A 13,869-nucleotide genomic window follows, 5' to 3' on the forward strand; every position below is an offset into this window, starting at 1 on the left:
CAGATGCCTCTCTGTACACGAATGCACTTTTCTTAGACTGTTAGATTTGTTGTTGCAGGGTGAGCCACTTTAGCAACTGCTTCCCTCCATAGTAAGAAAAACTGTCACATTCTTTCCTAATGGCTAGCAACCCGATGCTGGGAACTGGCTGTAGTAAATCCTAAAGTGTTAATCTGAGAAAGACCTAGGTTTTTGATAAACTCATCTTATTGTATTCAAGAGTTCAGACCTGTTCTCTCACCAGCTACAAGGGAAAAAGAACCTTGGCAGAGATGAAAGTCGACTGACCCTTGGCGATCCCCAGGAGGCAGTCTCTACACTTCCAGCCTATCTGCCAGCATCACTTTCCTCCAATGTTGATTTACTTTTCACTCACACATTGAATGAACACTCATATCCCTCCTGTCAAAACTTGTACAGCCTTCCGAGTTAGATCTGAACCCACTCATAGCTTTAATATATTCTATGTAAGTTTAACTATTTCTAGGGACCTGAATGCTAGGCTTGTTTCAACAATGACTGTATTTTGAAAAATATTTCTTAGACGTTATCTCCATATATCACTGTTCTTTATCAATATAAGTGATGCATAGTACCCATGCAACCAAGTTCCAATGTTATGTTAGCATGCAAACAGTTATATTAACTAAATATCCACGTATTTAGCTATAAAGATATCTATGAGTTTAAAAAAATTGAGTTAACCTATGTATATCATTTTTTGAGAAAACTCCATGTGAAAGCCTAATACACTGGGTCTCCCATTAAACTGACAAAAATGATACATTGAAATAAAATCCAATAATTAAGGAGAAAACCATCTCCAAGTACACACTCACCCACTATGTTTCATATGTGGTGGCTTATCCATTCGTACTGCCAATTTGATTTTTAAGTCAGAGTCCTGGCTATTTTTTGGAACTATCATTCGGTGCAAATCAGCGGACTTGGAGCTATTAGAAGTTGGGTATAATATTACCTGTAAGGGACAAAAAAGAAAACATTTAAGTGCCCAATACAGAGTGCCTAAGAATTGGAACTGAAATCTTTTCTATATGTTTCCTGTTTGAAATGAAGGTGTCATGGCCAAATGTGTCTAATAAATCATTTGACTCCCACCACAGCAGATGGTTTTTCAATACAGACTCATTTATTTTTTTTTGACAAATATGTTTTCATATTATCATATAATGAGTTTTCTTCCTGTGTCACTTCATAATGAATTAATAGCACAACAGCTACCGTTGAATTGACAGCTAAAAAATACTTAATAGACACCTATAATTTCAAGAATACTCTAAACTCCTCAGGGCAAGGAAGTTCAGAAAGAAATATTCTTTGAAATTACAGATAGCATGCTTAAAAAGCAAAACCAATTATGTGAAGCAGCAAAAATACACCTTATTTTAATAATTTCCTTGCAAAATATTAAAGGAAATCAATTCAATTAGAGATGGAGAAGACTGATCATAGCACATTATCTGCTCTAGATCAATACTGAAGAAGGATTTGTTTCCTGATTGCCTTTTCAAAACTATACAGATGATATTATCATGACTGAAACACAGCAATTATTTTTAATAAAATTGCCAAATTATCGAGTGATTATTTCACAACACTACAGCTCCACTAAGTCAACACAGGAAAGAAAAGCCTACTCTTCAGACGTTAGGTGCCATATAGATAAAATGATGTATTTTCTGCTTTTTAGTCAATCATGACACTATTTAGACAAGGCCTATACCCAAGCCTTAACAGACATCTTAAAATGGAAGCATCATATTCTGAAGGACAAAATAAAGATATGAAATGCAGTGCATTTCATTTTAAGCTATCCTTATTTTAAACCAATGTGAAAGGTAAATAAACCAGAAATTTAGATGTAGGTGGAAAAATTATAAACATGCTCAAGTATGCTAAAATGTTTTTAAAGCCTAACATGGCAACTGAATTTGGCATGCTCTGTCCGCCTACCCCCCCCAAATCTTCATTTCCATATATAAGTAGAAATATTCACTGAGAAATTTTCAAGCAAGGCTCTTTTTCTCTCTAGGAAAGACAACATAATCATAAAAGTTTCTCAAACGATTCTGAACTTCCAAGTTGTGAAATGTATCTACTCTTTTGAGACTCTTAAGCCTTTCCTAAAACCCACAGCTAAGCTGAGTCCAGCATATCTATACACTTAAGCATATAAAGGCATATTCAAGAACAGATTAAATGGCATTGTGATGTTTTCAAAACTTATGATTGTATTCTAGAATTAGTTACCGCTAATTAGTTAGTAATTAGCTAGCTGACTGCTAAAGCCAATGCGATGTTTTACAGAATCTTTCTCAAAGGACAGGAAAGAAAAATAAGTTCGTAATTTCCGGCTCAACCCAGTAGACAAAAGAATGTCATTATCAACTTAGGTGATTCCAAAAAAAGAATCAAAGACTACGACAGAGCTACGTATCCTCTGTGGCCGTATAGCTGCTGCTTCCCTACAAGTCTGGAAAGCTTTTTCTCTTTCTTCATACACCTTTTTTTTTTTTTAATTTAGTTGGCATGAGCAACTCAGACTTTATCCCTTTTTAATTCTTCCTTCTATGTTTATACAAAAATTGGCATTGTTCCAAACTCTAAACATCTTATACAGGAAGAGAATATTAAAATTAAACCTCTGACAATTTCTCATTCTCTAAATGCTGAGGATGGGTTACTAAAATGAGGTCCCCAAATAACTAATGGCAGCTGATCCACAAATTAAGGATCATCCCAGGATTGAAGACCATCATTTCTGCCACATTTTCATCTTCTGATGGGTACTTCTAACCGAAGTCAGTGGAAAGAGTCACTGCTTCTCTCTGCTCAAACATCTGAGTGCTCACTATGCAGGGACACACAAAGATGAAAGAATATGGATGGCTCAGATCCCTCAATGAGCTCATAGTCTCTTATTAGCAGAGCTAAGAGCTTGGAAAATATCTGATACCACGACTTTTTCCTACTACCCTTCTATCCCTAGGGCGTGCAGCAATTTTCTGATTTCGTTAGTCTCTGGGTTTATTCACCATCTATTTGGCATCTCTGTTCTATCAGGTGTATGGCTAATTTCCTGTGTCAAATTTCCCCCATTTGAAAGACCTGAAACAGCCTCTGTTTCTCTGGACGGAGTCTGACTGACAAAGGTGTGAACAGTGGCACATAAAACAAATGGAGAGCTATAGATATGAAAACTACTCTATTTCTAAAAGAACTGTACTGGCAAATAAACTCTAAACTTATTCGTAAAAATGGCCTGTACAAGGGCCAGCCCCATGGCCTAGTGGTTAAGTGTGGCACGCTCCACTTCAGCAGCCTGGGTTCAGTTCCTGGGCACAGACCTATACCACTTGTCAGCAGCTGTGCTGTGGTGGCAACTCACATACAAAAAAGAGGAAGATTAGCACAGATGTTAGCTCAGGGATAATCTTCCTCAGAAAAAATAAAAAGTCAAATAGTTTCCAAGTTCCCAAATTGCACAAGTAGAAAGTGGTCATACTCCTTTAACATGATTTAGCCATGGATGATAACAGACAACGAAGAGGCTCCCAGTGTGGAGAGCTCAAAGACTCAGGGAGAATAAAGGACAAAGAAGTTCTTTTCAGAAACATATTAAGGGTCTAATCTGGAGACCTTGAACACTTCCAGGGCAAGGTGTCTTCACAGTGCCTGCCATGGCAGGATTTTATTATTGTCATTGGACAGTTATTGCTGTGTATTTCCCACTTCACCCTTTTTTCAAATGGGAAACTTAACTGTAGCTCTCCTGTTCCTGGTCCACCACTGAATATCGGGTTTGTGCTAGGGCAGGGTGAGGAGGAGAGGTGGAAGAGTAGGAAGTTAACATAAACTTTAGTTCATTGGTCGTCGGGCTGAAAAGAGCCATAGTAGGACCTGATGGAGATGTTGGATGCTGGATTGGATGTAAGGACAAGATGAGACTTTGGGTTGTTTCTCTAGAGTTGAAGTGAATGTGCTATGTGTAGGAGGAAGGGTAACACCTCTTGTTACCCTTGGCTGTAGGGGTGAACTATGGCAGATCACCTAACTATCCACTAGGATTCATGCCTTTACTAGTATAGAACTGTTGCTAGGAAGCAGCTAGTCAACCAAGGACTATATTTTCCAGCTCCATTGCATTTAAGTAGGGACACACAAAAGTTCTAGCTAATGGAATACGAAGTAAAGTGGTAAGTGTCACTTTGGGGAAAGATGATTAAGATACAGGTATGTCTTCTTCATCCCTCTTTACTCATCTGCCAGCCAAACGCAGAGAGCTCCAATGCCCTAGGAAATGAGAGCACCATAAAATAGAAGAAACTAACGCCCTGAATCACCATGTGGAGGAAAGCTACCCATCTGTCAGGAACACCCATAGTCAACTGTTACACAGGTGCTACTGTTTTGAATTACTGAAATGCTGTCATTTGTTTGTTACAGCATTTAGTAGTATCCTAACTGGTAGATTAACAAAGTGTTTTGCTTCATAAATCTTTCACAAATAAGTGCTTAAAAGAATTTTTTTCAGGTTAAGCAGTTCCACTTCAAGAGGACTTAGTTCATGTTCCGAGAGATGTGTCTGATGTTGATAGTACAGTAATTAAAACACTTAGACATAAAAATTTACTAAGGATTCTTCTGTATTCGAGCCTCACATCTAAATTAAATTATAGCTCTGTTCAAAATAGCTGGCTTCTCACACTATCTAGCAAAGTATTTTGTTCTTTGCTATTTATTTCTCTTAACCTTCCTATACACACTTCTGCTTCGTCTAGTTTATTTTTGTCACCAACACTCTAAATGTCTTGTCACTTAGCATGACACAACACATTTTATGATTTCTTATCTTATATATAAAGCCAATGTATCTTCTTCATAATAAAATGTCAACATTACTTGCCATCTTTGCTAAGGTGTAATGAAAAACACAAAATGGTTTTTTAGGCTATGTTTAAAACTCTGTCACATTTAATATACAGGAAGAAAAAAACTTAAAAATAAAGTATAACATAACATTTAGAGTAGTATGAGGTCAGAAGGATCTTTCTCTTAAAATATACTCGTATAAGCTGGCACCTCTACGTTGTTTCCCCTCTCTTAAGAAACCTCAAAGCCAAGCCATGTATATTTGTGCATGCATCACATTAGTTGAACTTTGTGACCTATGACTTCACAACTCTCTATATTTCTAAACTCTATTTCAGTAAAGACTTAAAAAAACTAGGGGGAAAAATATAGGAAAACTGAGGGGAGGCTAGATAGACTCTGGGGCTAAGTAAAAAGTTCACTGCCTTTCCCCATAAGTATCTCTTAGCCTAAAGAAAGAAAAAAGGCCACACGAGCACAATAATTGCATGGTAGTCCTCTGGTAAAATAATAGATACGCATATTTGGTACAATTCTAGCTCAAAGCTAGGAGCAATCAAGACAGACGTCATAGAGGAATTACTGTTCCATTTGGGAGTATAAAAGAACACACAAGACTCACAAGGCAAAAACATGAGGAAGCGACTGAGTGATAAAGATATGAGGCTGCTGGAAGTGAATAACCCCAAGAGCAGCACCCTAGAAAAAGGCTCACAATTCTGACGTTGACATTCTTACCATCACCTTTGCTTCCCAAGCCCTTCCGCAAGCTTGATTGTTCAGCTTTTTGTTCTCTGGATCCAACCTCAGTCAGTTTCCATTGCTTGCACCAAAAGAACTTCAACCAATACAAATGCTCATTATATTTTCTGCCATGTCAATTGTCTATCTCATCCAACACTAAGGAGAATACCCTGTGGACACTCACTTTTGAGGGTTAGGAAAAGGAAGAGAACTCTACAATTGAGACCAGAGCCCAAGGAGACAGAAGAAAACCAGAAAGGTGTGACGTACTACATTCAAGATGGAGAGTGTTTCAGGAAGCAGGAAGTGGCCAACAGTGCCAAATGACAATCGAGAGGTCAAGCATAGTAAGGACAGAAAGGCTATTGCTTGGTTTAACAACCAAGAAGTCACTAGAGATCTCAGCCAGAGAAAGTTTAGGTGAGGGCAGACTGTGATGGTTTGAGGGACAAAATCTATTTGAGAAATGGGAGAAGACTTAAGTGAGCCAAGATTAGGCAAGATCAGTTCAGCTAGAAGGGACACTGTGTGCAAAGGCAGGAGGGATGAGGATATGGCCAGGTAGGTTCAAAAGAACAAGAAAGTGGGAAGGTTGTGCTGATGAAGGAGACCAGAAATGAAGACTACGGACAGACGGTGAAAGAAGGTGTTTTGCTGAGGAGTTTGTCTATTATTCTACAACATGCAGTAAAAAGATGCTTTTAAGCCAGGGAATGACATAATCAAATTTTCATACCCTTGAGTAAAGAATAATCCCCCTCTATCCAGCTGTATACATTCTGGAGAGGACTCATGCGACTCAACATGTGGCCAGGTGTCCTAACATCCAACCAAGAAATGAATTAGCTTTAAAAATACATCTTTAAACCAGAGTAAGAAGGGACTGAAAATGCTCTTAGCTGGAACCATGTTTCAATTTGTGATTAAAAATCCTTTTTGCTGACAGATGTCCTTGAGACACAGGACATTTTAAGGAAATGCCCAAGGGAACATCTCTTCAGATCAGTAGAGCTACCTCCAGGAGAAACCTTGACTTTTTTGGGTTCAGTTGACATTTTTCTATCTTTCTCATTCAACTAACAGATTTTATAGTTTAGCAAAGATTCACAATGACTATTCTTTGTGAACCTTTCAAGTAGCTTCTTGAGAGCTTAGGGACCTTAAGAGAGTATGTATTGGGAAAGGACTAACTGAATTTACTTCATTTCAATACATTTTTCTTTAGCACATCTTAACAACTAGCATATACGTTCTCCAATATCAGAGTCCCTATATTCTCAGTGGGTGGAGAAGATGAATCAGATGATTTTTCTGGAGAGAAATCTACATCCTTCTTAGTAGCATTTTCCAGTGTTTTAATACACTTGAGGTTGCTTAATCTAAATTATTTCTCCTTTGATTTGATACTATTGCTTCCTGTCCTGCTTAGTTGAAACAAAGAACGCCCGCTCGCTCTCACTGACACAATGCTCTTTTGTATACTCAAAGATTAGAATGAGTCTTCTGTCAACTGTATTGTCCACAGACTAAATCCAGTTCCCTTTGTTTTCAAAGCGGGAAAGAATCCTAGAATTTACAATATTGAGATGATCAAACTCCCAACTCCTTATCAAACGTGTACTTGGCCTGACAGAGAACCACGCATCTCCTTCTTTCTATATAGTACTTTTTTGATAAGGCCTTTTTCAAAAAAAAGGAGAAACTGAATAAAAGACAAAGAGGAAAGTATTATCTTAATTATATACTTTTTCCCTGGTATTAGCTTGTTAAAAGATAAGAGATGAAAAGCTTTGTTATTTGCATGATGGGATTTGAGGAAAGGGCATCTAAAAGAAAAACCAAGGTGTGTAAATTATTCCTAAATCTTTTCTGATATCTCTACTTAACAATGAACCATCATATGAAGGGGCTTTTGGAATGCAGTTAACAGAGTATGCTCCCTAAAGGTAAGAGCTATTTTGTGGTACATAGAGTAATAATTTATCTGTGGCTCAAAGGGTTATTTAAACCACTATCTTTGATTTAGCCATTCTTCACCAAGGTCCCCCACTTCACATCCTATAGTAAACACTTACCAAGAATTTGTTGGTTGCTTGGTTGGTTGGTTGACTAGATGGATGGATGGACAGATGCTTAGAGAAATTAGAAACAAAAATGTGAACTTACAATTGATACTTGATGGAGGTCAAAAGAGAAAAAGGCTTGCCAACTAAAGTACTGCCAAAATTTGATAGCAGAAAATTACAGTAGTAAATGCCAGAATTTGTAGGCCATTTACTTGCCAGTCTCTAAAAACTTAGGAAACTCTCATCTTTCCATTTCTGGATGGTGCCAGGCAGAATAATAGTCTCCCAAAGATGGCTATGTCCTAATCCCCAAAACATGTGAATGTCACCTTACATGGCAAAGGGAGACTGAAGTAGCAGATGGAATTAAGACTGCTAATCAGCTGACCTTAGGGATATTCTCCAGGTGGGCCCAATACAATCACAAGGGTTCTTATATGGAAGAGGAAAGCAGAAAAGAGAGTGTTAGAGTGATGTGAGAAATAGTCAACCAGACCTTGCTGGCTTTGGAAATGGAAGGGAACCATAAGCCAAGGAATACAGGCAGCTTCCAGAAGCTGAAAAGGTAAAAATCTGCATTCTCCCTTAGATGCTCCAGAAAGGAACGCAACCCTGCCAACACCTTGATTTTAGCCCAACGAAAATCATTTTGGACTTCTGACCTCCATAACTCTAAGATGATAAATTTGTGTTATTTTAAGCCACTACGTTTTTGGTAATTTGTTAAAGTTGCAATAGGAAACTAATACATGGACAATAAAAGCTGAAATTTGATCATAAACACTAAATTTACCTTTTAAATTCCTTCTGTTACGTGTGTGGTTCGATATACTTACATACAGATTTCCTTAACAAGAGGTTTTGTGTACATGTGTGATTATTTCTCTCACATTCTTGAAGCATTCTGCTCCTATGAAAATCTTTTGTATGTAATTTTTCTCACTTTGTGTTAATTAACTTAAAGTTTTGACTTCCTGTACCATAAATCAAAAAAATTTTTTAAAGTATTGACAATGAGGATGATTATTTTGATTACTAGAATGAAGGCCATCATGTACATATCACTAACAAATTCCAAGTTCCATATACCCAAATGATGATCAGCATTATTTCTTTCATTTCAAAGTCTTCTTTGAAGATTTTGAAAGACATAGCCAAGTTTGTCACTATATTTTTCATAGCCGAATTAAAGATACTGGCCCTTTATTCATCTTATTAATGATTTTTCTTGATTGTTAGGTATTGATTTCATACTTTTCCTTGGATGAAGCAATATATTCTATCACAGCTACATCTCTGTTTTTTTAAGACTTATCCAGACAGGAAAGCATCATTATTATGCTTGATCTATTCCCCTCAGCCATAAATTATGAATAGCAGTAACCTTTATATTTCCTTACCAATACAGTTTCTATTAGAGAGGACACTGCATGAGTGGCTTTATCATGTTTCTTTTTACTAGTTTGGTTATAATAATGCCTGGCATTTATAAAAGAACCTTTCAACTGAATGTCTCATCATGCTTTTTGAAATTGAAATTAATTCTCACATCACCCTTAAAAGATAGGCATTACTCTTGTTATGTAAATAACTTGACACTGAGGTTAAATGAACACCTAAGGAAAATTACTTCAAGATAACAATAGACATCTTCAGTTTTACATCCCCTCCCCATTCCAATACATTATTCCCTTAATTATTTCACAAACATTATAATAACTAATTTAGCTTTGTTCACTCTTTGGTTATTAAGCACTATAAGAATTCTTACAGCCAAGTCAATTTTATTACTGTCAATCCATAATATATGATGGTAGGATAGAAAGGAGGGAGTTACAGATGATGTCTAAACTTGGATAACTTCAACTGCATCCTTAAACTGAAGAGATGGAATATACAATTATAGCAAAATGTTTTGGGATTGACTAATTTACAAATAAGCATTGGTATTTATATTAAAAACCAACTATCACTCTGAAGAGTGAAGATGAATTCTTATTCTTCATTTGAATAAGAAATTTATGCAGGGTCTAATAATCACCTAACAATAATTTATGCAAGGTCTAATAATAACCTAACAATTTGCCAAAATGATAAGACTCATGAAAACATTCCCAATTTGTCATTCTATATGTATGCAAACTAGTCACAAGTTATTTAAATAATAGAAAAGGAAGACAAACAGGAAAGCATGAGGTTGAGAAATCTTGGTGACACATTTTCATGTCCTCCAAAGAACTGAATGAATTCAGAAAAATAAATGATAAGATGGACAGGTGCTGGGGAATAAAGGTCAGGGCAGAGAGAGACAGGTTAAATGACTTGCTCATGCCCTCATGGTTATTATAGCAGAGCTAATATCAATACCAGAATCAATGTCTTCTGGAAGCAGGTTTCAAACTTTTCAGTTTGTGATGCTCAACAACCAACTAATGTGAATCTTGCACCTTTGACCTAAAGACTTTATTTTTGACTCATACAATACATATAATAAAAACTAGCAGGGGATAAAAGTACTTAGCTTTTCGGTACCAGTGCTGAAAACAATAAAGGTGGAATTCTTAAGCGGTTTTGGATAGCTCCAAGACACACAAGGACTTCTTTTCTTAATGCAATAACTAAAAGAGGAGGTTAGTAATGGACTTGAGGACGTTCCAACCTGCTTTTTCTGTGTATTATAAGAGATGCACTGAACATACTAGAATCTCACCCTTGCTGCAGGATCCAAACCAAGTATCATTGTGTAATTGTTGTTCCATTTTATCATTTGGTTAAAGTGACTCATTCTACTGTCTACTATAACTTTGCAGAGGAGAAATGAAACTGAATCAGGCAAGCTTCAGGAGATTTATTCATTTGTGCAGTCATCCTTCCAACATTAATTAGACATGTATTGTGGGTCAGAAACTGGTAGATACTGTTGCTGAAATGATAGTATGTCTTAGGCCTTACTTTCAACAGGAAATAGAGATATAATATTATAAGGTTCTTATACCATAGACGAAGTGTTACAGTATCACTTGAAGTTAGACTTTGATGAGTTAAAGCAACATCGAAAATAAGTTATTGATAATAAGCCAACAAAGAAGAAAAAAATAGAACCATACAAATATTCAATCAGTCTAAAAGAAGAAAAATGGGACAGAGGGAATAAAGGATATATGACACAAAGAAAAAATACCTAAACAACAGATTTAAACTTAACCATACCAATAATCACATTAAAATATAGTTTAAATACTCTTATTAAAAGGCAGAGATATAAAAAGTAAAGATCCAATTGTACGCTGCTTCAATAAACATTTTAAACAAAAACAAACAGATTAAAGGATGGAAAAAGATTTAATAGCTAACACTAGTTAAAAGAAAGCTGGGAGGGCTAAGATAAAGTAGATTTTAAATCAAAGTATATACCAGGGGTAAGGAGGGTCATTCATAACGACAAAGCAGTCAAGTAGTGAGGAGGGAATAGTGATCCTAAATATTTATGCACCTAACAACAGATCTTCAAGATATGAGAAGCAAAAAATGATATAGCAAACCCCAAATTATACTAAGATTAGTACCAATCTCTCAATAACTGATTTAAAAAACGTAGATAGTAAATAAGGATATGAAAGATGTGAACAGTAACTTGAGTTATTTGACATTTATAAAACACTCTCCTGAACAATGGAAGAATATGCAGTCTTTTCAAATGCACATGGAATATTCACCAGATGCACCATATTCTGGGCTATAAACGAAGCCTCAATAAATTTTAAAAGGATCAAAGTCATATAAAGTATATTGTCTAAGCACAATAGACTTCAATTAGAAATCAGTAACAGAAAGAACTCTGAAAAGCTCTCAAATACGTGGAAAGTAAAGAACATTTTTAATAACCCATGGGTGAAAGAAGAAATCAAAATAAACCTTAGAGAGTATTTTGAATTAGAAGAAAATGAGGGAAAAAAAATTTGTGGGATGCCACTAAAGCAATATTTAGAGAGTAGGCATTTATAGCACTAAATGTCTATATTAGAAAAAAGATTTTTCTCAAATTAATGGCTTCAGCTTTTAAGAAACAGAAAAAATATCATGAAAAAAACAAAAATAAATAAAACAAATAATAAAGTCAGAGCCAAAATATATTTTTTAAAAGTTTGCAGAAGGAACTTTATCAACCTGATGAAGTAATGTTGAAAGACTGAATGCTTTCCCCATAAGATCAAGAACAAGACAAAGATGTCCACTTCTGTTCAACACTGTACTGGAGGTGCTACTAAGTACAACAGGCAACAAAAAGAAACAAAAGCTTCTAGACTGGAAAGAAAAAATTAAAACTAGCTTTATTTGTAGACAATATTGTCTATGGAAAAACAATCTACAAGAAAGCTATGAAGACTAGTGAGTTTAGCAAGATTGCAGATATAAGGTCAATATAAAAAAGTCAATTATATTTCAATATACTAGCAATATCTAAATTAAAACTACCAAAGGAAGACTCAATATTGTTGGTCACTTCCCAAACTGATCTACAGATTAAGTGCAATCACAATCAAAATCACACTGGGTGTTTCCTGTAGACATCTACAACCTGACTTTAAAATTTATAGGGCAAAGCAAAGGACCTAGAAGAGCAAACACAACGTAGGGTTGGAGGGGGGAAAGAACAGAACAAAGCTGGAGAACTATCACTACTTGATATGACAGAGTTATGATGAAGCTCAAGTAATCAGGGCAGTGTGCTATTGGCATCACGAGAGGAAACTAAATCAATGGAACAGAACAAAGAGTCCAGAAATAGACCCACAAACATACAATTGATTTTCAAAGAAAGTGCTAAGCAAATTCAGTGAAGACAGTCTTTTCGATAAAAGGTACTAGAACTGGATATTCACATACAAAAAATGTGAATGTTGATCTATCTGAGCTCTAGATACAAAAATTCAAAGTGGAGCAAAGATCTAAATGTAAAAATCTAAAACTATAAAACTTCTAGAAGAAAACATAGGAGAATTCTGAACTTGGGTTAGACAAAGATTTCTTAGATATAGTACCAAAAGCACAAGCAATAAAAGAAAAAAATTCATAAACTGGACTTCATCAAAATCAAAAACTTCTGCTCTTTGAAACACACTGCAAACAGAACGAAAAGACAAGCTGGAGACTGGAAGAAAAATATTTACAAATCACAAATCTGATAAAGGATGTGTAAACGACATATTATGGTCTTTTCCAAACTCAAGAATAAGAAAACAAGCAAGCCAATTAAAAATTGGGGAAAATATTTGAACAGATTCTTCATCAAAGAAGATGTAGAGATGACAGGTAAGCACACAAAAAGATGTTCAACATGATTAGCATTCGTTGTTCGAGAAGCGCAGATTAAAACCATAATGAAATAACATTATCACCTATTAGAAATAAGGGATTAGCACACTGTCTGTGTCTAACATTTGTTCTCTCTGGGGCAGAGGCAGCCTTCTATTATTCTGGGGAAACTGAAATGTCACCTTCTGGTACTATAATCCCCCACATGGACCCTCCATGGAGGACACCGATTTATAACTTGCTCACCCACTTTTAGAGGTGAGAGAGTAAGAAAATGCTTTCCTCTGTGTCTGCAGTGAGGATGCCAGCCCCGTCCTCAGAGAAGGCCTGAGGCAGACTCACTGAGGAACAGCTGATACCTGTTATCAAAGTTCTCCTTTCCCTCAAAGTCGGACTTAGAATAAGTCACTCCTCTAACACTTCACGGTATGTGATTAATGAGCCAGATATAATCAATTGCTGCTAGAAGAAAATATTTAGAAAGAACTTGTACCATATATAAATCATATCTGGGCCTCTACCTGTCTGTGGTCCTGCTTCTTGTCACTGGTATGGCTTCTGAGATAGGACAAGAAAACCTTGTGAGGAATGGTTCCATGAGTGGATTAGAGCAGGGAGACCTTTTCCTGTGATTTTTAGTTTCAGAAAAGCTACACTACTTGCTAGAACCACAAAAATAATTTAAGTCTACTGCATATGGTGAGTTGGGTTAGACAGATATCAAATGCAAATGAACCTCCATTCCATTTTGCAGAAAATGCTATTAATTCACTGCCTAAAGTAGCCGTCATCCAGTGCTGGCGCTTTCAGTAAAATAGAATATTAAACTTCACTTTCAAATTGAAACAAA

General features: G+C 36.1%; 1 protein-coding gene across 12 annotated transcripts in view; it reads right to left on the minus strand.

Moving 5' to 3' along the window:
* CADPS2 (calcium dependent secretion activator 2) overlaps positions 1 to 13,869 on the minus strand; it is a 495,842-nt gene that overhangs the window by 218,570 nt on the left and 263,403 nt on the right. For all 12 annotated transcript variants that reach the window (XM_070264987.1, XM_001502202.7, XM_070264989.1 and 9 more), the window contains exon 8: positions 840 to 979. In XM_070264987.1, the coding sequence (XP_070121088.1) occupies positions 840 to 979 (140 nt within the window). The remainder of the gene's footprint in view (positions 1 to 839; positions 980 to 13,869) is intronic.

The sequence above is a fragment of the Equus caballus genome, chromosome 4 (assembly GCF_041296265.1).
Source record: "Equus caballus isolate H_3958 breed thoroughbred chromosome 4, TB-T2T, whole genome shotgun sequence".
Taxonomy (NCBI): Eukaryota; Metazoa; Chordata; class Mammalia; order Perissodactyla; family Equidae; genus Equus; species Equus caballus.